Here is a 24619-nt window from a genome sequence, read left to right as displayed (position 1 = left end):
TTTTCAGGTAAAGAAATCAAAAGTATCAATAAGCACATGAGAAAGTGTTTCAAATTTCTAATAATTAGAGAAATGCAAATCAAAACAACTCTGAGGTATCACCTCACACCTAGCAGATTGGCTAAAATGAAAGAAGGGGAGAGTAATGAATGTTGGAGGGGATGTGGCAAAATTGGGACATTAATGCATTGCTGGTGGAGCTGTGAACTGATCCAGCCATTCTGGCTGGCAATTTGGAATGATGCTCAAAGGGCTATAAAAGAATGCTTGCCCTTTGATCCAGCCATACCATTGCTGGGTTTGTACCCCAAAGAGATCATAGATAAACAGACTTGTACAAAAATATTTATAGCTGCGCTTTTTGTGGTGGCAACAAATTGGAAAAGGAGGGGATGTCCTTCAATTGGAGAATGGCTGAACAAACTGTGGTATATGCGGGTGATGGAATACTATTGTGCTAAAAGGAATAATAAACTGGAGGAGTTCCAGGCGAACTGGAGAGACCTCCAGGAACTGATGCAGAGCGAAAGGAGCAGAGCCAGAAGAACATTGTACACAGAGACTGATATACTGTGGTAAAATTGAATGTAATGGACCTCTGCACCAGCAGCAATACAGTGACCCAGGACAATTCTGAGGGATTTATGGTAAAGATGCTACCCACATTCAGAGGAAGGACTGCAGGAGAGGAAACATATAAGAAAAACAACTGCTTGAACGCATGGGTTGGGGTGGACATGATTGAGGGTGTGGACTCGAAACTACCACACCAATGCAACTACCAACAATTTGGAAATTGGTCTTGATCAAAGACACATGACAAAACTAGTGGAAATGTGCATCGGCCATGGGTGGGGGGTGGGGGTGGGGCGAAGGGGAAAGGAGGAGCATGAATCATGTAACCATGTTAAAAATGAATATTAATAAATGTTTGAAAAAAAAGATAGAACACTGAAGAAATTGGAGTGAAAGTATTTAAAGTAGCATGCTCCCAACAAATTTTAAATTATTTCTGATCTAATGGCTTGGGGAAATAACATACCAAGGGTCAGAAGCACACCAGTTGTGATCTTTGTATATTCTTGGAGAAATTTGAAGTTTCAGGAGGTTTAAATTTTTTAAGGCAAAGAGTAGTTGGAATTCAGTTTATACAAACCAAAGATCAGTAGACTTGATTCTGAAAATATTTTTAGAATCTCAAACTGATAAGTTGTGAGTATTTAAAAGGGGGTGTATTTATCATGTATCATTTCCATTTCTGACACGAAAATCCTGTAGTCATAGTACATCTAGTATTTGAATATTAAGTATAATATCCTTGTGGATAGAATGAAGAAACTGATGGGAAAGGTGCTATAGTTGAAAGTAAGGCTCACGGGGTGTGTGTGTGTGTGTGTGTGTGTGTGTGTGTGTGTGTGTTCAACATATTGGCTTGCATTGTTACCAGGGAGGGCTCATTTTGGTGGGGCTGGGGAAATGATGTGAGTGTGAGGCAGAAAAGAACATCAATAAAATGTGTTTTTAAAAAAATTCAAGTTAAATGATAATGCAGTCAGATGAATTTGGTACTGTTTGGCCAAATCCGGAATAATGATTAATGGATAAACTTTAATCTATAGGAAGGTTTGAGTCGCAAGGGATACACTGACCCTTTTCCAGCCAAACTCCTAGAAAAGGTTATCTACACTCTCTATAATGCTAGCGGTGTCATTATTTTCTTAATCAGTTTGATAGTAAAAAGTATGGTTAAACATAGATATTGATATCAGCTTCACAAAAACTTAATTCTCTAACCCTTCTTTTTTTTTTAAACCCTTACCTTCTGTCTTGGAATCAATGCTGTGTGTTGGTTCCAAGGCAGAAGAGTGGTGAGGGCTAGGCAATGGGGGTTCAGTGACTTGTCCAGGGTCACATAGCTAGGAATTATTTGAGGTCAGATTTGAACTTAGGACCACCCCCCTCTAGACCTGGCTCTCAATCCACTGAGCTACTACCTAGCTGACCCCTCTAATCCTTCTTGAGCCTTATTACTGAATTTTTTTCCTGTTTATCTAGACCTAGATTAACTTTTTTCTGTAGTTGAAGTTTATATAAATACAGACCTGGTTTTACCTTTTTTTTTTGCTTTGCATTCACATAAATCTTTCCGTGTTCCTATATAAACCTAAAACTAAAAATAAGACTCATTATATTGATATTTCACAGTCTCTAAGCCATATTCTTCAACCACTGAGCATTTATGTTATTTTCTGGTTTTATTCCTACATATTACAATGCTTTAAATATTTTTGTGTAATTAACTATTTTCTTCTAAATATTTTCTAGAAAGCTGAATTTCCATTAGTGGAATTACTAGGTCATAGGGATGACCTATGATTTTTGTGGCTTCTATATTTCCAGATAACCCTCCAGAAAGAACATGCAAATTAAATATTTTGCCTTGTAATCTTTAGTTTTATTATTTTTGTGCATTTTGTTCTTATAATACCAAACCAATCATCTTGTCTCAAATAATTTCATCCATTGAAACTCTCTGATAAGAGTTTTTTTCTCCCTTCTGCAATTGGGATAAATAGATGATGCTTTTATTTCCCTTTTTTTTTCTTTAGACTTCTGGATTTTGGTATGATTTTTGTGAGTTGTAGATATAAATTTATTTTTCTCCATATTGTTTTCACAGCCACATTTGTTGAATGTTTGCTTTTCTCATCTGTACCAATGAATCTATAAATAAACTTCTTACATCTATCTAAATAAATTTTTGTTTCTAGGTTTTATTTTCTTTTTATTGGCCTAATTTTTCAAATATATGCCTTGTGTCAGATACTTTTGATGACTCCCCTTTTTTGTAATTTATGTGTCACCATTGATTGCCTTTTTTTTTTAAGCCCTTCAGTTCTGTTTTAAAATCAATACTATATATTGTTTCTAAGGCAGAAGGGCTAGAAAATATGGGATTAAGTGACATGTCTGAATTCAGATTTAAACCCATAACCCCTTGTCTCTAGGCTTGGCTCTGTCCACTGAATCATCCAGTTGCCCTTGATTAACTCTTTTGCCAGTATTTTCTTCTTTTCATGCAGTTTTAGAAAATATATTTATATTTTTGCATGGAATTAAATCCATAAATTGGAACTATTTTTTAAACTCTTATTTGGCTTTGGTGTTTACATTTTTCCTCTATAGAAGTTCCATGTATTGGTAGTTCCATACTATATATATTTGGTTACTATTTTTTTTGGTTATATAAAAATATATATGTGTATTTTTGTTACTGTTATAAGCTATTTATTTCTGAACTATAAGACCATAATTGGCTTTTAACAAGTTGAACTATCAGAAATTAAAACTACCAGACATAAAAATTACTATATGCAGAGTTCAGCAGCTAACATTTTTATAACAGTTGATATGCAAAATGTTTTCCATATTGAACTCACTTGGTTCTCACAGCAACTCTGAAGTTATTACCAGTGTTAAAGGCAAGGTTTAAATCTTAATGTCTCTTGAAACTTTTATGTCCAGTGTCCTTTTCACATTACCCCCTAGTCTTAATTGATTATCATTTTATTACATTTTTTTAATTACTTGCAAAATAATTTGCAAAAAAGAGGGGAATCATTTAACTTAAATTAATTGCAAAGAGCCTTATAGTTTTAAGGTTGAGAAAGACATGCACTATGTACATAAGTAAGTATAATACAAGATAGGAATGTCGGGTACAAAGTAAAGGCTGAGGCAGAATGGCTATAGGCATATTTGAGGAGAGTTCATTTGGAGAGATCAAGAGGTACCCGTACACCTGAGGAAAGATTTGAATGAAGTATATGATCTAGATCTGGAGCACACTTCTGGGTGTGCAAAGACAGATGTCAGGTTCAGCTTTGGGGTTGGCTAGTAATACAGTTTAACTGCATGTATGAGAAGGGTAAAATATGACAATACGTCTGAAAAGATAAATTATAGAGCTTGTGGAATACCTTCACAATGCAAATTATATTTGTTATTTTGTTTTTTTTATCCAAGCACACATAGAAGGTTTTTGATGAAGAAAATTTTTAATCTGTTGCAGTGATTTAAAAATGTAATTACTTGTTGAAGGTTTTAAACAAATGTCTTATAAATTCATGCCATTTTAGTGACCAGGGAGAATTTAGATATTTTACCAATCTAATTTTGTGAAATGATAGTATAGTAATAGGTGAATTCGTAGTTAGTTGAAGGGCCTTACCCAAAGGGCAGAACAAGAAGTTTATAGGGAAGTAGATTTCAGCTCAATATAAAGAATAATGTTAGTACTTAAGAGCTCTGTAATTTTATCAAGTGTGGTCATTAACACCATGCAGACTAGAAACCACCCATTTGAAAGTCCTGTCCATATTCTTTCATGGATCCTCTCTGGAGGATCATTTGCAATCCTTCTGGTGTAAGGGCTTGCTGAGCCCTTTTCAGGGCTGCTCACCCACTCTTTGTATCTATACCTGTCACCAAACTCTCACCTTTGGTTTCAAGAAGCTGTAGCATGCACAGTAGCCACACCCTATAAAACTGTCTCTGCAGGTGGACTAAACCAGGTTATGGGTAACTAGCAGGCCTCTAACTCATCAGTGACTTAGGGGCATGTCTACCCCAAGCATGTGAAGACTTCCTTCAGCAGAAGGAATGATGAGAACAGTTTGTTCCAAACAGCCCTGAAGGAAGGAAGGTGCCTGAAACAGGCACTGTGAAGTGTTTAGAGCTTGCTCAAATATTGAAGATGCTGAGTTCATCTCCACTGCATTCTGGCTATCTCCAGTCATTCTGACTCTAGTCTTGCCACTGGACTTTGATGACTAGGGAAGAGTGAAACTGATAACTTGTGCAGTTGTCTCACTTAAATCTAATTCATTTGACATTCAAGTCATTGTCCCCGTGTTGTAATTGTTCCTCTTTGAAAATGAAGGATGAATGACAGACAATCCATTCTTCTTAGAGATCTTCATTAAAGTTATTTTATATTTTGAAAAGTACTGGTAGAGCCAAAAGAATCTACCTGTTATTTCTGTGACTTTCTGATCTTCCTTAGAAAAATCCCTTAAGCTACTCTGAATACAGATTATTCTTAGAAATATTCTGTGATCTACTTGTACCCAGTTTACATCTCATTTGCCTGTTGGGTTATGTGCAACTTGAATTCCATTGAGTTTGTGGTGTTCTGAGATTTGTCATTAAAGAATATTGCCAGAATATTAAAAGATACTTTTTTTGCTTTGGGGAAAGAGCTTGTGATCATGTGCAATATTTTAATTGCAGTCTACCCTGCTCTCCTTTTTCAGTTCTGTGCCCAACTCGGTTTCCATTTGTAGTGCAGTGTCCCAAATACATATATTGACTCAGGCCGATCATCTAACTGCATATTATATAATCTAGAGAAAAAGGCATTTTTTAATATGTTTAGTTTTTTTCTGTGCAGATTGTTAGGCTAATTTCTTCAGAATCATCTTGCACCTCATTGAAGAACTCCTGTGATATTTGGGGGCTTAGCACATTCAGCATGACACGCACAAGCAGGAACTTTCTCTAGGACCTCACTTTATTTGGGAATCTCTTTATTTGGAATTTCCATAGGTTGACCTCTGGTAATGGTAGACACCTTTTGCAAATATGCGTCTCATTGTTTTTTTCCTGTGCTGCATTTGGAACTATTTGTTTACTAAACTGTCATCTCTGCTTGTATTTGTGAAGGAATATTTTATAATCTTAGGTGCCCGAAGATCTCTGTTGGAGAAGAAACTAAGGCTATGTTTCGTTTAGGTCAAATGCTGTTCTAATCAGTTAATGCTGGGATTTTGTGCTTTATAATTTTCAGTCAGTTGTGTCTGTTTCAAAGATACCTACTTTCTCGTGTTTGCATCATGCGTTCATTTGATCATTTTTCTAAAGAAGAGACTTTGGGAATTTGGGTCATTTGCTATTTTCCTCACTTTTGGAGGACATCAGTATCATTTGTGACTTCTACCACCCCATTATTTTCTTTAATTGCTCTCCTCAAAATAAGTGATCTCTCAAGATCAGCCCAGGTTTTGTCTGTGGGTTTGGTAAATCCCATTTCTACCAGAAATATAAATCCACCTTCATTACTGTAGAGTGGCCATGACATAAGCAGAACAGCAGTCAACACACCCAGAAGTTCATCAGTCATAAAAAGGGAGTCATATTAAGAAAGATGAGCTAAGAGGCACTATGCAAATTTTACCTTATTGGTATTAATGAGACTTGATGAGATCAAACCCATGTCTGGAATTTGGATCTGGAAAGGTACATTTCAATCAAAAGAAACATGAAGTAAAATGGAGATGGGAATGGAGGGTTATTTCTATAATTAAAAGTTACACTAATGGAAGGAAATCTGGAGGCCAAAAAGGAGTGACTCTTTGGGTGAAAGATTAGAATAAACAAATTGAAATAATAACAAATTGGCAGTATGCCACAAACCACCTGGATAGAAAGAGGAAATTGAAGAGGAGCTTGGGAAAACATCACAAAGTTGGCACAAAAGCCATATGTATGGTGGGGACTTCAATTTTTTGGACACTTGCTGTCATGCTCTCTGCCAAAAAACAGAACAACTGATCATTTCTTGACTCCCCTTCAAAATAATTTTCTCTTTCAAAAAGATGAAAACAAAACAAAAAAAGGAGGAATCCTATTTTCATCTCATTTACACCACCACCACCACCAACAACAAAAAAGAATGACTTGCTGGGCGTGGAAATGGTGGAACTTTGAGGAAAAGTGAACATTTTAGATTTTGATAGAGTTATCACTATAATGTGACACATACCCTAGATTTTAGGAGAGCACATTTCAAAAGATTTAGAGAAAGAGTAAGTAGATTGTACTAAAATGCCACAAGAGTAATGAGGAAAGGAAAACCCCCTAAAGAGCTCAGTGGATGGAGTACCAGTCCTGGAGTCAAGCAGACATGGGTTCAGATCCAGCCTCTGGTGCTTCTTAGCTATGGCCGTAAGCAAGTCATTTAACCTCATTTACCTAGCCCTTACCCTTCTGAATTGTTGCTAAGACAGAAAATAAACATTTTGAGAGAGGAAAAGCAACTTTTATTTATTTGTTTTTTAAGCCCTTAACTTCTGTGTATTGGCTCCTAGGTGGAAGAGTGATAAGGGTGAGCAATGGAGGGGGGGTCAAGTGACTTGCCCAGGGTCACACAGCTGGGAAGCGTCTGAGACGGGATTTGAACCTAGGACCTCCCTTCTCTAGGCCTGACTATCATATCAATCCACTGAGCTACCCAGCTGCCCCCTTGCCAGTCAACTTTTAAAAATATACATACAGAAGATAGAAGCAAGGGCTGATACAGAAAAATACAAATGCATTACACAATTCTATAAGAACAGTACCAGGGGGCCTCAGCTGCTGGGCAAGGAAATCTAAGGATAACAAAAAGGGGTCTCTTGTTTTTTTTAAGCTATATTATGCAAAGGGGAAGATCAAAGAAGGAATTAGAAGCTTGGAGTGGGAAAGAATAATTAATGGTAACTGATGGTGAGGCTGCAAAAAAAGCTGTTCAACTATTTTCTTCTTTTCTCTGCCAACAATTTTTGAACTGGAAAGGACAGAGCAAATAATAGCTAATAGGGATTTGATACCTAAGATAAGTTGGGAGGTAGTAGATAAACACCTAGCTTAACATTGGTGAATTCTAGTCACCTGGCCCAGATGAACTATAACTTCAGGTTAAGAAAGAAATGGGGATGTGGCAGAGTAGGAAGAGTGCTGAATTTGCAGTTAGAGAATCTGGATTCAAAACTTTTATTGTTTGCCGTGTCGACAAATCAACTTAATCTTTTTGGGCTTCAGTTACTCACTTGTAAAACGAATGGTTCTGATTAAGTGGCATCCAAAGTCCTTTCCAGCTCTGAGTCTTAAGGGAGTTGAGCCACTTTAGGTTAAAATTGTATCTTCTTCTGGTCCCTGTGACCACCACCTACTGCTTCCCACCCCCAAGTAAGTTAGTATAAAGAGGTATTAGCAGGAAATAAGATTACAAAGGGGAATCTGGAAGTCTCAAAAGATCATAGGAACATAATTTACAACTCGTGGCATACAGTAACCAAAAAATCAGATCCTGGTAATATATATGAAATTCAGGGGAAGATATCTAGTCTCTGATGTCAAGGTTTTTGATCCTTTTAATATGTAAATCTCAAGACAAGTTCTAGACATCCATAGAGGACCAAAGGTGTTGATCATTTTGAGATGATGTGGAAATGTACCCTTTAAAATTTTTAATGACTACTTGGAGATGATTGAAATTTTATTTTAAACTACAGGGTGGCATAATTGGGGCTGCTTATCCCCCAAACCCTATAAAAAACAAGACTTTAATTCGTGCCCTTATCTCCAGCATGCTACCATCTCCATTTGGAGATGCTACCATCACACTCTAAAGCATTCTCTTCTTCTTCCATCTCCTGTCCTCTTGCTGTCTGCCTCTTAACCCTTTGCTACTTGTTTCTGTATTTTCTGTACATTTTTTGCCCCCACACCCTCTGTGGTTTTTAAAATGTGGTGAAAGCCTGTTTCCACTACAGATCTTGGTCTTTTCCAGTGAGTACCCAGAGAGCTTGGATGTACCTTGTCCCCATTTCATAAATTATCAATTCACACTGTCAGTGATACTTTAAAGCTCATGAATCCTGAAAAACTGCACATAACGAGAATTAAACATCACCCCAAAGTTACTAAATAAGGAATAATTGATTACTGTTATACCAGAATTAGATTAATTAGGGCAAAAATCCACATCAAATTAGAATAAAGACTAAAGATGAGGGAATATTGTGGAAAACCTGCCACAAATTCAACCTACTTACCCTAGAGAAAGGAGTGGGTACCCCAAAGCTGTTTCCAAGCAACTTGAAAGGTTGTTATGTGGAAACAAAATTTTATTCATTTGGTTCAGAGGACTGAACCAGGAGGAAATGGATAGAAGTTGCAGAGACACATTTAGCCTTGATGCCAGAACCTGGGTGTCATTTGCCTTCAACTTTATTGGATAATATAAATAATGTAGTTAAATGCTTCTAATCGAATGATCAGTTCACTGGGCATTGGACAAATCTCAAATTTCAAATACCTATAAGCTTAGTTAATGATTATAGGTGGACTAAAAATTGATGCTTTGCACCGTGGCCTTATTTCATCACTCTACTAGAAACAGAAGCAGCCCAAATAGAATCATAGATCTGTTTAAAATTTTTTGTTCACTTCATGGATTGACCTCACCAAATAATTTATCATGTAGTGTTCAGACTACTAGTAATGAACCTCTCTTATCCTTAGCCTGGGGGGAGGGGGGTGCTTTGGACAGCACTTTCAGTCTTTACCATACTTTAAATGTGGTAGAACTTGCCAGAACTCTGATAGCCTTTGAGAATTGCTATCACTTTTGTATTAGGAGGCACCAGATTAGGGTTTTTTTTTTGTTTTGTTTTTTTTGAGGAGATTCAGCTGTCTCCATCTCCCCAAAAATGGGAAAAGCTTCCTTGAGGGGTAGTTTAAGCTGTGTCTAGAGGCATTAGAAGATAGATGGTAATATTTTGTAACTTTTAACACAAAAAAAGGCTTCTGAAATTTTACATGTACTGGAAGTACGCATAATGGATTGATTAACATTACTTAACTGCTCTGTCTAGTCAGAGGTAAATGACTTTGCATTTGAATGGTTATTTGTAGGGTGTTTTGTTTTTTAATTTGAACTAGTCCTATTTGGCCATTTGCTCACCACCACTGCAAATAAAAAAATTCCAAAAATAATTATAAAAATCATTAATGACTTCAGTTTTAAAGAAATGGGAAGTAAAAAATTAAAAACCACAGGTATTTAGAAGCTTTGGTTTTCCTATTCATTTGTTAATATGCATAATTTAGATATATACATTTACTCTGTGGAATGCTACCTCATCTTAATACACACATACCCTCTGGTTAGCTAACTATGGCTGGGGTGGGGGATTGAAAAAATTGGAAAATTTGGATAATTCCAGAAAATAAAGGGTTCAAAAATTTCAAACCTTCTGCCAAGGGAATACATGTGTGAAGTCTGCCCGCCTAATACCTGATTCATCTCTATTTGTCCCATACCTATACTCAACTTTTCTCCAGTCTGCCTCTGGTGTTATAGAACATCTTTGTTTAGGAAAGCCTTTATTTACTGTAATAATGGTGCTGGTTTTGCAGTTGTGTCCCCATATTCGCCAGTTGAGTGGATTAACAGTAGGTGTTCATTTATAGCTGTGGTTTTAGTCATCCACAGATCTTGGAAGGGTATCCCCTACAGGTGGGGTCCTACTATAATGTTAACATTTGACCTATAGAAAGCCTGAAAAATCCTGTTGTAATAATATGTGCATAGTATTTTAAAGCCCTTTTTCAGACTTCTTCAGCTGTACTGAACAACTCTCCTGATCTTAATAGATGAGTAAACCATTCCTCAAAGACTAGGAGTGATTTCCCATAGTCACACAATTATTAAGCCTTGGCAGGGGTGGGGGTGGGGTCAGATCCAGTGCTTCTAAATGAGGAGTTTGGACTAGATGATTTAAGGCCAATTTTGGTCAAAATATTGGAAGGAACCAAATTATAAGTCCAGACTTAAGTCAGGATATGCCTGTCATTTGTCATAGGATTTAATATGTTGTGTTAAATGCTTATTCTTAACCAGTGCTCACCATTCTTGCAAGCACATTTTTGTTCTAGGTCCTAGAATATAATATGAATAAAACTTAAGTATTTACGCAGTTGGTTACTCTTTCCATTGGATTCATGACAAAAAAAGCTAACTGATTTTAGGAGAAATTAAAAATGAAAATCCTATCATTTCAATCCTTAACTGAGATATATCAAAGTGGTATATAAAAAAATTGCATAGTGATGCCTATTTTAAATGTTCTGGAAGTTTTCTGATTTAAAAAATGCTTTTGTAAATCTTTTTTAGTTCTTTCTATTTTTCTTTTTTATGTTCATGGTTTCTTAGTTGAGATTGCTTAAAGCTAGATTAATCATTGTGATTACAAGAAACACCAGTGTCTGGGGATTTTGGTGGGTAGAAGAGGAAGTGGAAGGGTCTTTATCTCATCCCCATTCCATAATTCACTTGTATAAAACTCTGTGGTAATATTTGTTCAGACAGGATATAATTACAGCAAATGGTTACAGGTAAAGGTCAAAAGTTACTTAAGTCATAGTAACTTTTTTTTTTTAAGCAGCAAAACCAGTTAAGTCAGATTCATCTATTCAAGTGAAGCAGCTACAAAAGACCAGAATCAAGAACTTCCGTAACAAACTGTTCTCTTTCTCAAAAAGTCAAGTTACTTGAAGTATTTTAATTTTCCATGGACTAAACTTGCAAGCGAAAGGGTGCCATTTATAAAAAAAAAATTTTTTAACCAATTTCTTAGACCCTAGGTTAAAAATCCTTCATCTAGTCCATTCTGTATCCCCCACATTTGCTTAAATTAATCAACAAAGATCCCATATGATTAGCAAGTCTTTCCCTTGAACTTTGATGGAATCTGCTTTTTTATAATTTCCATGAATTGTTCCTAGTTCTGCCCCCTTGAACTAAGTAAAATAAATAATTTATTGCTAATAATGATGATAATACTTTATATGTTGCTATAAGGTTTGCAAAGTGCTTTATGTGCTTACTCAAATTTTTCTTAACCACCCTGTGAGAAGAAGGGTGCTAATTGATCCCCATTTTTAGATGAAAGAATTGGTCAGCAAGCATTTTTAAGAACTTTGACAATGTGCTAGACACTCTCTGGAAAGGATTAGAGAGGGATGGAAGTACTCAAAGCAGTGGCATTGTATAGAAAAGTCTTGAAGAGTTTGTAGCATATCCTAGAAAGGAATGAAGACATGGCTTCTCTGGGCCTCCTTAAAATTGATTCTAGGGTGGAGTCAGCCAATCAGAAGGGAGGGGCTGGAGGTAGGAAGGTATAGTACTTCCGTGTGTGGGGTACAAAAGTGGATAATAGAATTTCAAAATATTTCTGGGGGTTTGCTGAGGACACCTGGGAGAGGCAGAGGTGAAGCCAGAAGGGGAATGAAGAGGTTAATTAAGTGATGTGGCCAGGATCACACTTATAGTGACTTTTGGGGGGAAGATTTTAAATTGAACCCTTCCTGACTCCCAGGTCAGCCCAATCCTCTACATTACCCAAACCAACCTGCCTTATTTCCACATCCATGCCTTTGAGAGCAGAACTTGTTATAGCTTACAAAGTAAAATGCCTTTTGCATAACCCCCCCCCCAGTTCCTTATACTTACCCTCGTATGACCTGATCTTGTTTGTTTTCACCTTCCTAGTTACCATTAATTTTTTCCCGAAAGTTCGCCCCAATCTTGAGTAAGTCCTACTAATAAAAAAGGAAGTTTTCCAAAAAGGAAATTTCTTATTTGTTTTCTGTTAACTTGTCCAGATATGAAAAAGATAGCCAGAACTTTAGGTCCTTGTAAAAAACAGAAATTACTTTGCACAAATATGCCATTTCAGTGACTTTTCCATTCTATTTGGCAGAGAATTACATTTGATGCCTGGCATCAGATATCCAGGTGGGGAGAGGCTCTTTGGGAAATCAGAGTTTCCTCTCCTGACTAATATGTAGGATGATTAAAATGAACTAGATGTACCGGTTTCCTCAGTAATGTAGATCTGATTGTGAAGAAGGAAAGGATGAAATAACAGCAAGACAAGCCCAAGCCTGTGAAGAGGCTGGGAAGTAGCCTGAGATGTAGTCTGAACAGGACCTTTTCGCTCCTAAGAAAACATTGCATTGGTTGACCTGAAGGAGAAAATTATGTGTACCTGGAAATTATTACAAATTATCTTCCTGGAAAATTTGCATTTTTTTTAAGTGTTAGGAAGATACCATGGAATTTCCCTGCCAGTGGATAAAATAATATTTAGAGTGGTTGGTAGTAAAGAGGTATATTGAAGTAAAAAAGAAAAACTGATTATAGCATTATATCCACAAACATCCAGTTTCCCAAAAAATTATAAGCTATACCAGAAACCTGAGAAGCTTGAGACTTTGTTATTATTAGTTAACCTAAGCATAGATCTTCAATTTGGGATAAGGTATATATGGATAATTTTAATACTTCTGATTAGGAATGTTGCCTGTATCCCCAGAAAAGTAAACTATTAGAGACATTGAGTTCTTAACCACCAAGTTTTGGGAAGGTATATTTCCTGTTACCTAGGAACTAACATTGAAGAAGTTGATGAATGGGAGGTGCCAGCTTAGTTTCATGAAGGAAGTCACTTGAGTAGCAAGGTGAAATCTAAGGGGACCCATAAAAGTATCTGGGATTTAATGATATCTTTCATTGAAATTGAAACTTGCCAAGCCTGTGTAGTTCATATATGACCTGGCAGGGAGTGTTCTGCTTGTTTAACAAGTAAAACTGTTGTATTCAAGCTTAAACAATTTGGCCTAATCGCTTAAAACAGTAAGCCCTAGGGACTTTGAGGAAGCTTTAACATGTGATATTGTTGAGAAGAGCTTTAGTAATCTTTAGAAATATGAAAAAAGTGTGCCCTTTCAAGCCATAAATAGACATTTATTTAAGCCTCTGCTATGTGCCAAATAAGTTCTAGAGATAGGAACATTAGGAGAGTTGGGGACAGATAATCTGGTCAGGATGAAGAAATGCAAAAGAGTATGAATAGCTTGACAGGAAAGGAAGCAATGGCTGGCCTGCGTGCCCTACTTCAGTGGTGGTTTGAGGAAAAACTCTTCACTCTACCTTCCAGTCCTCTGAGGGGGAGAGGAGACTGTGTGTGTACTAAGTATGAGTACTATGGCTGATGCAATTTTGCAGGATGATGAAATGATGCCAAAGAATCATTATATATTTGAGGAAAGATAGATTCTTTAGAAAAGAGAAAAATAAAGAAGAAATTGAAAGCTGGTCACATCGTGTGGATTTGAGTCAGAAGTCATCTCTCTCATCTCTGAAAACCAATTTACTCTTTCAACTTCAGCGCTTTTCATATCTTGTCTCCACAGCTTTAGCATAAATATTGCTCTCAGAAAGAGGTTGTCATCTTCTTATACATATCCCCCACAGGGCTTTGAATGAAATGGGCCCTTAATATCTATTTGTTTAAGAGAGAGAAAAAATGATGAAAGTATTCCCAAGGTGAATGCTGAGGAAGAAATACTTGAGGGGAAAAGGATTTTCTGTTTGCAACAGCTTCTTGGAAGGAAAATAGTAGAATTTTCCTTTTTTTAAAAAAAAGAGAGAGATGTGTGCTGTTAGAGAACTTTCTACCTGAATAACAATCCAAGAGCTTATTTTCTCCCTATGCTTCTGGTTGTTTGATAAAGGTACAGTCTTCCCTCGATATATTACGGTTCACTTATCAGGGCTTCTCTTCACTATAACACAGGTTTTGATATATATATATATATATATATATTTCTGTATCGTCGAGTTTTCGCTATATCGCAGGATTTTGTGGGTGAATATGTACTATACTGTATACAATGGAAATGCAGTATGCCACTACCACTTAATGTGAGTTTACTAATGTGAGATTGTGCACAGCACACTATTGGCTGATGGAATGAAAGGCAACAAACCACAGTGCTAGAACCATACCTATAAAGCCATTTGAGCTGTTATTTAAATCCCAAGAAACTTGAGCCTACAGGCTTCTGTTTCCTCAGATATAGTATGATTCCATTCTCTTTCATACAGTCTGATAAAAGGAGCTTCTTCCTTGGACATATTTAAACCTTTGTTTCTTGTTATTCAGATTTTGAGTTTGGGATTGAACTTCCTTACATTTAATCATATATTATAGATTAAGAGTTGGAAAGTACCTCATGCCATCAAGCATCAGCTCTCATTTTATAAGTGAAGAATTGAAGGCCAGAGAGGCCAGACTTTCATCCAAGGCCATAGTTTACTCACTAGCAGAACTAGGATTCAAACCCAGGTGTTTGGACTCTAAAATCCAGCTTACTTTCCACTGCCCTGTGCTGCTTCTCAGGAAACTAGTGGTGCATTTAACGAAAATAAATTGAAATCTATGAGATTTTATATGGTTTTTAAAGTGCAAACTAGCTGCCCCAGCACAAAGAGCACTAAATCTGAAATTTAGACCTTAGTTCAAATTCAACCTTCAGATTCATAGTGTGACCTTGATTAAGACACTTAATCTCAGATTTTTTTTCCCACCAAAAAAATTGTTTGGCAAAAATGAGTTCTTAAAATCAGTCACCTGTATTAGGGACAGCATTATATAGGAGAAAAAAACTTTGGATGTAGAAAATTTAGGTTCTGTTCCTGCTCCACAATTCACTTTAACAGGTTATTTCCCTAGGCTGTACCTTAATTTACTCATTTTTAAATTGAGAGCATAAACTGATAGACAGTTGGAGAAGGACTTAGATCATCTAGTTCATCTCCTTCATTTTACAGATGAGGAAACTTAAGGCTAAAGACGTTAGGTGATCTGCCCAAAGTCATACAAACTGAGAGTAGCAGAATCAGTTTAAACTCTTGCCACACTGAGTTCAAATCCTGAGTGCTTTTCATAGTCTCTTAAGTAAATAAAATGTTCTGTTTGAGAAAATTTAGTCCTACTGATTGATTGTTAGGTGTTTGTTTTGTGAGGAATGAAATTCTTTAAGAGGAGTTGTCCTCTGGGTTTTTTCATTTTATTTTGTCATCTTAGATCTCCTTCAGTTCTCAATGATTTTTGCCTTCATTTGATATTTGGCTGCCTTTGTAAATAGGTGGACAGGACAGGTTTATCTCATGTAATTTAAAATTTTTCTCCTTATCTTTCTAGGTTTCTTTTGCCAACGTTCAACACATCACACTTGGAACATGGGGAATATATTTGCTAACCTCTTCAAGGGGCTCTTTGGCAAAAAAGAAATGAGGATTCTAATGGTTGGTCTGGATGCTGCAGGAAAGACAACTATTTTGTACAAACTGAAGCTGGGTGAAATAGTAACTACTATTCCCACTATAGGTAAGCAATTAGCATTGCATAAGTAAATGGCAGTTCTATGATTTGGGCCAAATGAAGACTTTTGAATTGGAACCTCTTGACAAAAACAACTTTCCTCTTCCGTTGTAGCAGCAACAGGAAGAGAAGAGAAAATTCTGGAGTATAGCTGGGAGGGTTTTGCTGAAAAGGCATGGAAAAAATTTAAGAGATAATAAAAAAGATTCTAGTAGACTCTGTGAGCAACTGAATATTTGCAAGTCCCCCAAAAAAACAGGAGAGCTAAGATTGCACATTAACCTTTCTGGCAATTGGTTTCTTTCTGTAGAATAGAGGCTGCTCTGGGTTTGAAGAGAAAGGCAAATTCTTTAAAAAAGGCTACCAGTTTTGTTTGGGGGTGGGGTGGGGTACATGAGGTGGTACAAGAAGAAAACTTGGAAGGAGAAACAGGAAAGGACCAAAAAAGGAAAGAGGGATACAGATATTACTATAGTAATTTGATTATCCATTCCTAGGCCACATTCTTACCTCATGTTAGATCTTTTCACTGACAAGTTTAACCAAGTAGACCATCATTATCTCAGGGGTTACAGAAGGAAAGGGTCTCCCTATTCCTGGTGTGGGAAACAGATATGGAAGATTGCTAACATTTTCTGTCTTACATTTGTTTTTTTTTAAACCCTTACCTTCCATCTTGGAATCAATACTATGTATTGGTTCCAAGGCAGAAGAGTGGTAAGAGTTAGGCAGTGGGGGTTAAGTGACTTGTCCGGGGTCACACAACTAGGAAGTGTCTGAGGCCAGATTTGAACCCTGGACCTCCCGTCTCTGGGCTAGTTCTCAATTCACTGAACCACCTAGCTGCCCCTTTGTCTTATATTTCTTGATGAGTGAGGTGTTCAGATTTTTTCCAGATGATCCATAGCTGAACTCTGTATATATTTAGACTGTAATTTCAAGTGAAAGTAGAGGGAAATATAGAATAATTTCTTAAGTATTCCAAAATGTTGGATTAGTTGTTCTTTGGGGGGGGGGGCTGGGAGTGGGGTTAGATTTTGTGCTGTATTTCCAAAAAAAGAGGTCCAAAAAGGACCTTTCTTCAAGCATTCATCTTTATTCCTCATAGGTTTTGTAATAGTCATGGGCCAGTTTTGATCCATGTGAGTCAATAGATACTTATTTATTAAGTAGCAATTTTGTGCCAGTACTGTGCTAAATGCTACTTTTGCAAAGAGCTCAGAGTCTCATGGGAGAGAAGGCATGCATACAACTAAGTGTGACCAAACTATATACAGATAGGTAGGCACTTGAATTAAAGAATATCAGGCGAGGTTGAGATTTTAGCTAGGACCTAAAGGAAGCTAAGCGGTAAGGAGCATTCTGGGTTGCGGTCTGGGGGATTGTTGTGAAAATACTTAGCATCTGGGGATGGAGTGTCTTATGTGAGGAACAACAAGAGGAGGCCAGGTATTACTAGATTGCAAATTGGGAGAAAAGAGATTGGCAGGTGAGAATGGAAATGTAGAAAGGAACCAACACTGAAGTTAATATTGAGTTGGGAGAATGACATTGTCTAACCTGTGCGTAAGGAAAATCTCTTTGATGTTTGAGTAGAGGATAGACTGGAGTGCCAACAGATTTGAGGCATGGAAATCCACCAGTAGGCTACTGAAATAGTCCAGGCCAGAGATGGGGGGTGGGGGGAATTGTACAAGAGATGGTGCTAAATTAAAATTTGAAAGGCCTTGGCAACAGATTCGATATGGGAGCTGAGAAAGAGTGAGGATGACACCTAGTTTATTGAACTGAAGAACAGGGAAGATTACAGTACTCTTAAGAAGTCAGTAACAATACTGATATTTAACTAACTGAATTATTCTGAGTTTATAGGATATTTGTTACATCTATGGGATGTATTCAATTAGGTTACACTCTAGTTCTAATAATAAATACCCAGAATTTGACTGCCCAGCCAGAAATTTTAGGTAATTGCATGCTAATTTAGGGGTGTTTTGAGTTCATGGGGGTGACTTAATTGTTGTGGGGAACTCTCAGTGGGGAAATGCCCTCTACCAGTGGAGGTCATCAACTATCCTTTAAACATTAAGATTGCCTGGGGCACTGAGGAATAAGTGACTTGCCCAGGATGGCACAGCCAGTGTCAATTATAGATTAGACTTTAACCTAAAAACTTTCTGATTTGGCCTGACTTTGTATTCTGTATTCTACTAGTTAGTGTTTTTATTTAAATAAGAGATTTAGGGCAGCTGGGTAGCTCAGTGGATTGAGAGCCAGGCCTAGAGACGGGAGGTCCTAGGTTCAAATCTGGCCTCAGACACTTCCCAGCTGTGTGACCCTGGGCAAGTCACTTAACCCCCATTGCCTACCCTTACCACTCTTCCACCAAGGAACTAATATACAGAAGTTAAGGGTTTAAAAATATTTTTAAAAAAAATTATAAATAAGAGATTTAGAAGATAGCTAATTAGATGGCTTTGAAGTTTCTTTTACTTGATGTTTCATTGGTAGCATTATTTGTTTTCATTGTGTCAGTTATAATGGTTCCAGCTAGCTAGCAAGCTCTACAGAAGGGCATTCTATCACCAGTTTTTCCTTTGGGCCTTAGGGCCTTATAAAATCAAGATGTATATAGGTGAATGGTTTGTACTTTAAAATCATTGTTGCTTTTAAATTCTTACAGGTTTCAACGTAGAAACTGTAGAATACAAAAACATTAGCTTCACGGTGTGGGATGTAGGTGGCCAGGACAAAATCCGACCCTTATGGCGCCATTACTTCCAAAATACACAAGGTGAGTCATGGACTTGGGTCTTTTAAAAAGCCCCCTGCCCCTCCCAAACAATCAGTTGTGTTACAGTATGTTGGGTGCTAAAAGAGAAACAAAGATATAGGCCTTGACTTTCCATATTAATTAATTTTATTCAGCACCTTGAGTTTTAAGTGTTCCTTCCCCAAAAATCCCGAGTTAGATGGTGCAAATGCTATCCATTTTACAGATCTGAAATCAGGAAATTGACTTCTGAGAGATGACCTCATTTTCCCAGTTTTGAGGAATGCAGAACTGAGGTAGTCCAACTCTTAGTCCAGTTCTTTCCACTATAAGTGGAAATCCTGTGTACATAAATAACTTTATGTATAGCATAAGTACATGGAAGGTATTATAAGGATATGGAATCATTAGATTTACTAGGAAGTCTTGAATGAAAAGCTTCTGGTGACTAACCATTTTTTTCCCTTCAGTTATATAGCATTCTGGTAGTGTCAGAACTTTTTTCAGTAATCATATTATATAATAAATAATGTATCTTAAAACACTGGTTTCTTATTTTGTAGGACTGATTTTTGTGGTTGACAGCAATGACAGAGAGCGAGTGAATGAGGCCCGAGAAGAACTGATGAGAATGTTGGCAGAGGATGAGCTTAGGGATGCCGTTTTATTAGTTTTTGCTAACAAACAGGTAGGTGCTGGAGGACTATGCAGAAATGTTTGCCTCACTCAATTTGTTTCATGGGTGATCAGAAAGTGTGAGAGTTGGTATTTGTTGGTTATGTGTCATAGAATTTTCAGTTGTCAGAACTGGAAAGGACATATTTGAAAGCATCAAATCCACCCTTTTATAACATAGGAAGCTCAAGGTCCAGGAAAGGTATATATATAATCCACTTGAGTTACAGAACAGATATAGAGATTGAGTTATAATTGGAGTCCAGGCCAAAATTACTGTTGAGTTGCAGTAGCATTAACTCGTCCCAAGAGTATTGTGCCCTTCCTGTTTTAGTCTGTTAGGATTAAAATAGAGGGACTGGCCATAGATTTGTAATCTTAATTAACCAGAAAGGAGTAGGGGAGACAGAGGAAAGAGAGTGGAGGTAGATTACTTTTAGGGAAGAATACCCATTTCTAGCCTCTCCATTTAGCTTGATGTTCTGCAGCAGTCATATGGGCTCCCACTGTCAGCAGTAACATGGAAGCCGAGAGACTATAATCCAGTTTGGCCTCAGTTTATCAGGCTTTCTCTCTGCCCACTGACTTTTACATGGCATACCTTATAAGCCAACTAACTGTCACCCATTCTCCTTTACCTGCCCCCCCCCTTCCCCCCGGAGTTATCTAGCCTGCTCCTGCCTCACTGTCCCCTATCTAGCTGGCTTTCTTGCTGACCACAGGGGACAACAGAGTTTAGATTCTATCCTTGTAATCAAAATCCCCTCAATAATTTCTTTTGCACAAGTCTCATATTTTGAAAGGGTAATAATTAACAGGATGGCCACCAGAAGGTTGACCACCAAGTAATTTTTTTCAACCATAACAAATCACAAAGACTTATCTATTAAAGCTTAGATAGGTCGACAACTTTCCAGAAAGCCCACATCAATGAAATCAGAGGTTGTTAAAGTAAATTTAGTCTAGAGCTTAGAATAGGCCCAAAATATAGCAAGGAAAATGCTTAAGGCTAACAAAGATATCCAAACTATCAATAACTATATGGGGAAATGTTCCACATCTAAATAAATACAAATTAAAGCAACTTTGAGGTTTCTACTTCACACCGATCTGAAAGGCAAATATGCCATAAAAGGAAAATGACAAATTTCGGAGGGGCTTTTCAGACAAATGGGTGTTCACCAGGGTACTGTTGTTGGAGCGGTGAATTAATACAGCCATTATGGAAAGCAGTTTGGAACTCTGCCCTCCAAATAGCTAAATGATATATACTTTTGTCCTGGAGATGCTTCTATTGAGCCTATACCCCAAAGAGATCAGAGAAAGAAGAAAAGAATCCATATGTACAAAAAAATATAGTCCTTTTGGTAGTGTCAGAGAACTGGAAAGTAAAACATTGCCTATCAATTCAGGAATGGTTGAACAAATTGTGATAAAAGAATATGATGGAGTATTAACGTGCCATAAGAATTAGTGAAAGGAATGAGAAACCCAAGAAGGCTTGTACAAACTGATGCAGAGTGAAGTAAACATCCAAGAGAACAACTTATACATAACTACATTGCAAATTCGAAGATTGGTGAAGAAGATTCAAGATGCAGAATGAGATATGTGGGAATGTGTTTTGCTTGACTATACATATTAGTAGTAATATACATATACATACATATTTGATTTTAAATTGGGTGAGCTAGAAAAGTGAGAAAATACCTTGTTCATTGAAAAAGAAATAATATGGGAGACAGGTACAAGAAAATGGGTTCTGGAAATTTAGGTCAGTGAGGAAGGAGTATATATAATCAGGGATTGTCGGGGGTAGAGAATTGAGGGTTGACCAGCCAGTTGATGAGAGGGGTTTGGGTGATATATTCATGGAAGGACTTCCCAGAAAGGTTAACTGCAAATAGGTTGTCAAAGGACACTAGAAAAGGTGCCAAATCTACGAAGCAGTGATCTTTCTGGGGGTTAGGATAAGGGAAAGCCTGAATCAGAGTAGTTTTGGCTGGTAAAAGATTTGGACTTTTTGAGCTCGTTTCCTGTGTAATAATTGCACCCTGAAAACCATTTTCCCCTTCTTTCTTACCAGGATCTTCCCAATGCCATGAATGCAGCTGAAATCACAGATAAACTCGGACTGCATTCTCTCCGTCACAGAAACTGGTACATCCAAGCCACCTGTGCCACTAGTGGGGATGGGCTCTATGAAGGACTGGACTGGTTGTCCAATCAGCTCCGAAACCAGAAATGAAACAACAAAAGTTCCTCCTCCCTTTTTCCTTCTCTCCCTCTTATTTCCTCCTCCTGTTCGCCCTTCGCTTTACTCTCATGTGGCAAACTGTGCTACTTTGTGGTATTGAGTGCCGGAAGCTGTTTTTTCCTACCCCTTGTCACAGTATGTATTGCACCATGCTGTAAATGTGGCAAATACAGGCCTGAAAACAGGTTTCTTATTTAATGTAAATAGTTTTTGTTTCCAGTGGGGCAGTTTCTGGCACTCCTATGCAATATTACTCAGCTTTTTTTATTGTAAAAAAATCAACTCACCGTTTAGTACTGGGAAGGGATTTTAAGCACACTGGCACTTGGGTTGCTGGGGTTTAACGTGCAGCAGCAGAGCCGAATGCTACTCCTACTGGCCTGTGAGATGTGTGGAGATCCATTTTGGTGGTTGGTTTTTAACCTGAACTCAGTGTATTTTTTTAAATAGTAAAAAAATAAAAAAAGACAAGTAAAACACTTGAACACACAAAACGGAGAAATACGCTTAGTGTAGGTTTTGCAGTAACAACTTTTACCAGACCATTGTAATTGTCTGCATTTCTCTTTTGAAACTTGAGAAATGATAAAAATCAAACAAGTGATCAATTTTGCATGGTTAAAATAGAGATCCATGTAATGCTATGTCTTTGGATCTTTATGTATTTCATAGAGTTTGTGCTTGTATTTGTGCTCACATGGATACTTATTAGGAAAAAAAGCTTTGAGGTTGTGGTTCGGAGCAGGCTGCACATTGAGAGCATTAGATCTTCAATCATAAACTGTTTATAACTAGACTTTTCCCCCCCTTTTGCAGTTCAGGTCAGGCTGTGAGTAGTTCTTCATCACACTTGAATAACTCTTAGGAAGGACACAATGATGGTGGCTGGTTATAAACATTGAGAAGAGCTTTTGAACATATTTGGAGGAAAAAAAAAACCAGCCTTTTAATTTTGGTTGAGTGTGTGGTGCTTCTGTTTGAAACCACCCCAGAAACCTCTCCACAGTCAGCACAGCCTACGTTAGCCCCAAAGCTTGGTTAGAGATATTTCAAAGACACTGTCAAGAACACCAGGTATTTCTCTATGGTGTCTAGGTTTTGAAAGAAAATAAATTGAGCATGAGAGCTTGGGGAGTCATTCCATTCTAGAAGTATTCGGTCCCATTTTGGAACAATCCCCCTATCTGTATATGTGTGAAATGTCCTTTACTACCCCTCATACTACAAGGGTCAGATTTGCCATCTGAAAAAAAAAGATCTTTACTTTTTTTTTTTCTTTTGTATTTTGATAAACACTGAAGAAGCTGGAGCTGTTAAACTTTATCTCGGGAAAAACTCAGAACTGGTTTGTTTGGTGTTGTGGAAACTCTTACTGCTTTCAATACACAATTAGTAATCAACTGTTTTGTATACTTGTTTTCAGTTTTCATTTCGACAAACAAGCACTGTAATTAAAGCTATTAGAATAAAATCTCTGAACTATTTCATGAGGTTTTTTTGGTACCTTAATATTGCCTGAGTGAGTGAGTTGCTGATAACTATGCAGTAATGATAAAACAAAAGACTTCTGCCCATCCAGGCTGGTCACTCTGCAGACTGGTCTTTGGTACTGGTAGGCAGTCACAAATTATTTCCCTCATTAAAGATTTCCTGAATTTGTTGATGATGGTGGCTTTATAGTTTTTCCACAAAATTCAAAGCTCTCAGTAGTAGCCACGTCAACCCTAATGCATGATATAATGGAAAGAATATTTGAGTCTGAAGTCAGAATAAAATTATACCTCTGTTGCTTCATGTGATCCTTGGGCAAATCACTTAACTTGGACCTCAGTTTCCTTATCTGTAAAATGAAAATTTTTCTAGAGGGCCTTAACTCTCTTCCAACTTAAGGTATTTGATTCAGGGGGCAGCTAGTACTGATGGGTTGTTGTTCTAACTAAAGCAAAGAAAATCAGATTCAACCTGAAAGCTACCTCTCTACCTCCCTGACCCCAGTAGGATCTAGAGTTGGAAGAGACCATAACTGTTGGAGTTATTTTATAGAGGAGAAAAAGTAAGGTTGTAAATAGTGCTGAGATTGAAACCATTTCCTCTCACTATAAGTCCCAGTATGCTTTCTGCTATGTCACAGTGCCTTCTCAGTGATATATCCCTACCATTATGGGGGCCCAAGTACCTGGCACATTTCTCTATCCCAGTCATGGCTTGAAGGAAAAGACCAAGAGATTTTGAATATCACATGAAAAAATAAACTTCCAGAGCTGCTTTTGTTTTACTGTTTGCAGGCTTACGTTTTGGAAATGCCAGTTAATAGAATCAAACTCCTGTTTCCATGGCCTGACTTCATAATGCCTTTCTTCCTTAAGAGGATGTTAATGGAATAAGGGCATGCTAATAATACTCTGGGGCAGCTGGGTGGCTCAGTGGATTGAGAGCCAGGCCTCGGACACTTCCAGCTGTGTGACCTTGGGCAAGTCACTTGACCCCTATTGCCCACCCTTACCACTCCTGGGCCAAGGACGGTCCCTAGCCCAGATGAAAAAGGAGGAGAGTTGGGCGTGGGGCTAGCAACCCCACCCTGTAAAAACTACATCTGCTAAAGAAACTGCAACCTAAAGTAGGGGCAGCTGGGCTAGCTCAGTGGATTGAGAGCCAGGCCTAGAGACGAAAGGTCCTAGGTTCAAACCCGGGCTCAGACACTTCCCAGCTGGGTGACCCTGAGCGACTGTGTGACCCATTGCCTACTGGTTGTGGCCCTATGCTCCTAGAATGGAGTCCCAGGATTAAAAAAAAAAACTCTAGTAAAAGACTGCCACATCTCTTTCATACCCCTTAATTTTGAGGTATTTGTTAGAACCA

At 37.6% G+C, this 24619-nt stretch overlaps 1 protein-coding gene across 1 annotated transcript in view; it reads left to right on the top strand.

Annotated features, from left to right (window-relative positions):
- Positions 1–23247, top strand: part of ARF1 (ADP ribosylation factor 1) — a 35462-nt gene extending 12215 nt beyond the window's left edge. The window contains exons 2-5 of the mRNA XM_044681482.1: positions 15876–16061; positions 18739–18849; positions 19392–19516; positions 21590–23247. Coding sequence (XP_044537417.1) covers positions 15914–16061; positions 18739–18849; positions 19392–19516; positions 21590–21751 — 546 coding nt within the window. The 5' untranslated portion in view covers positions 15876–15913 and the 3' untranslated portion in view covers positions 21752–23247. The remainder of the gene's footprint in view (positions 1–15875; positions 16062–18738; positions 18850–19391; positions 19517–21589) is intronic.
- Positions 23248–24619: the final 1372 nt, after the last annotated feature.

Source organism: Gracilinanus agilis, chromosome 1, assembly GCF_016433145.1.
Source record: "Gracilinanus agilis isolate LMUSP501 chromosome 1, AgileGrace, whole genome shotgun sequence".
Classification (NCBI taxonomy): domain Eukaryota; kingdom Metazoa; phylum Chordata; class Mammalia; order Didelphimorphia; family Didelphidae; genus Gracilinanus; species Gracilinanus agilis.
This window is presented reverse-complemented; position numbering and strand designations above follow the sequence as displayed.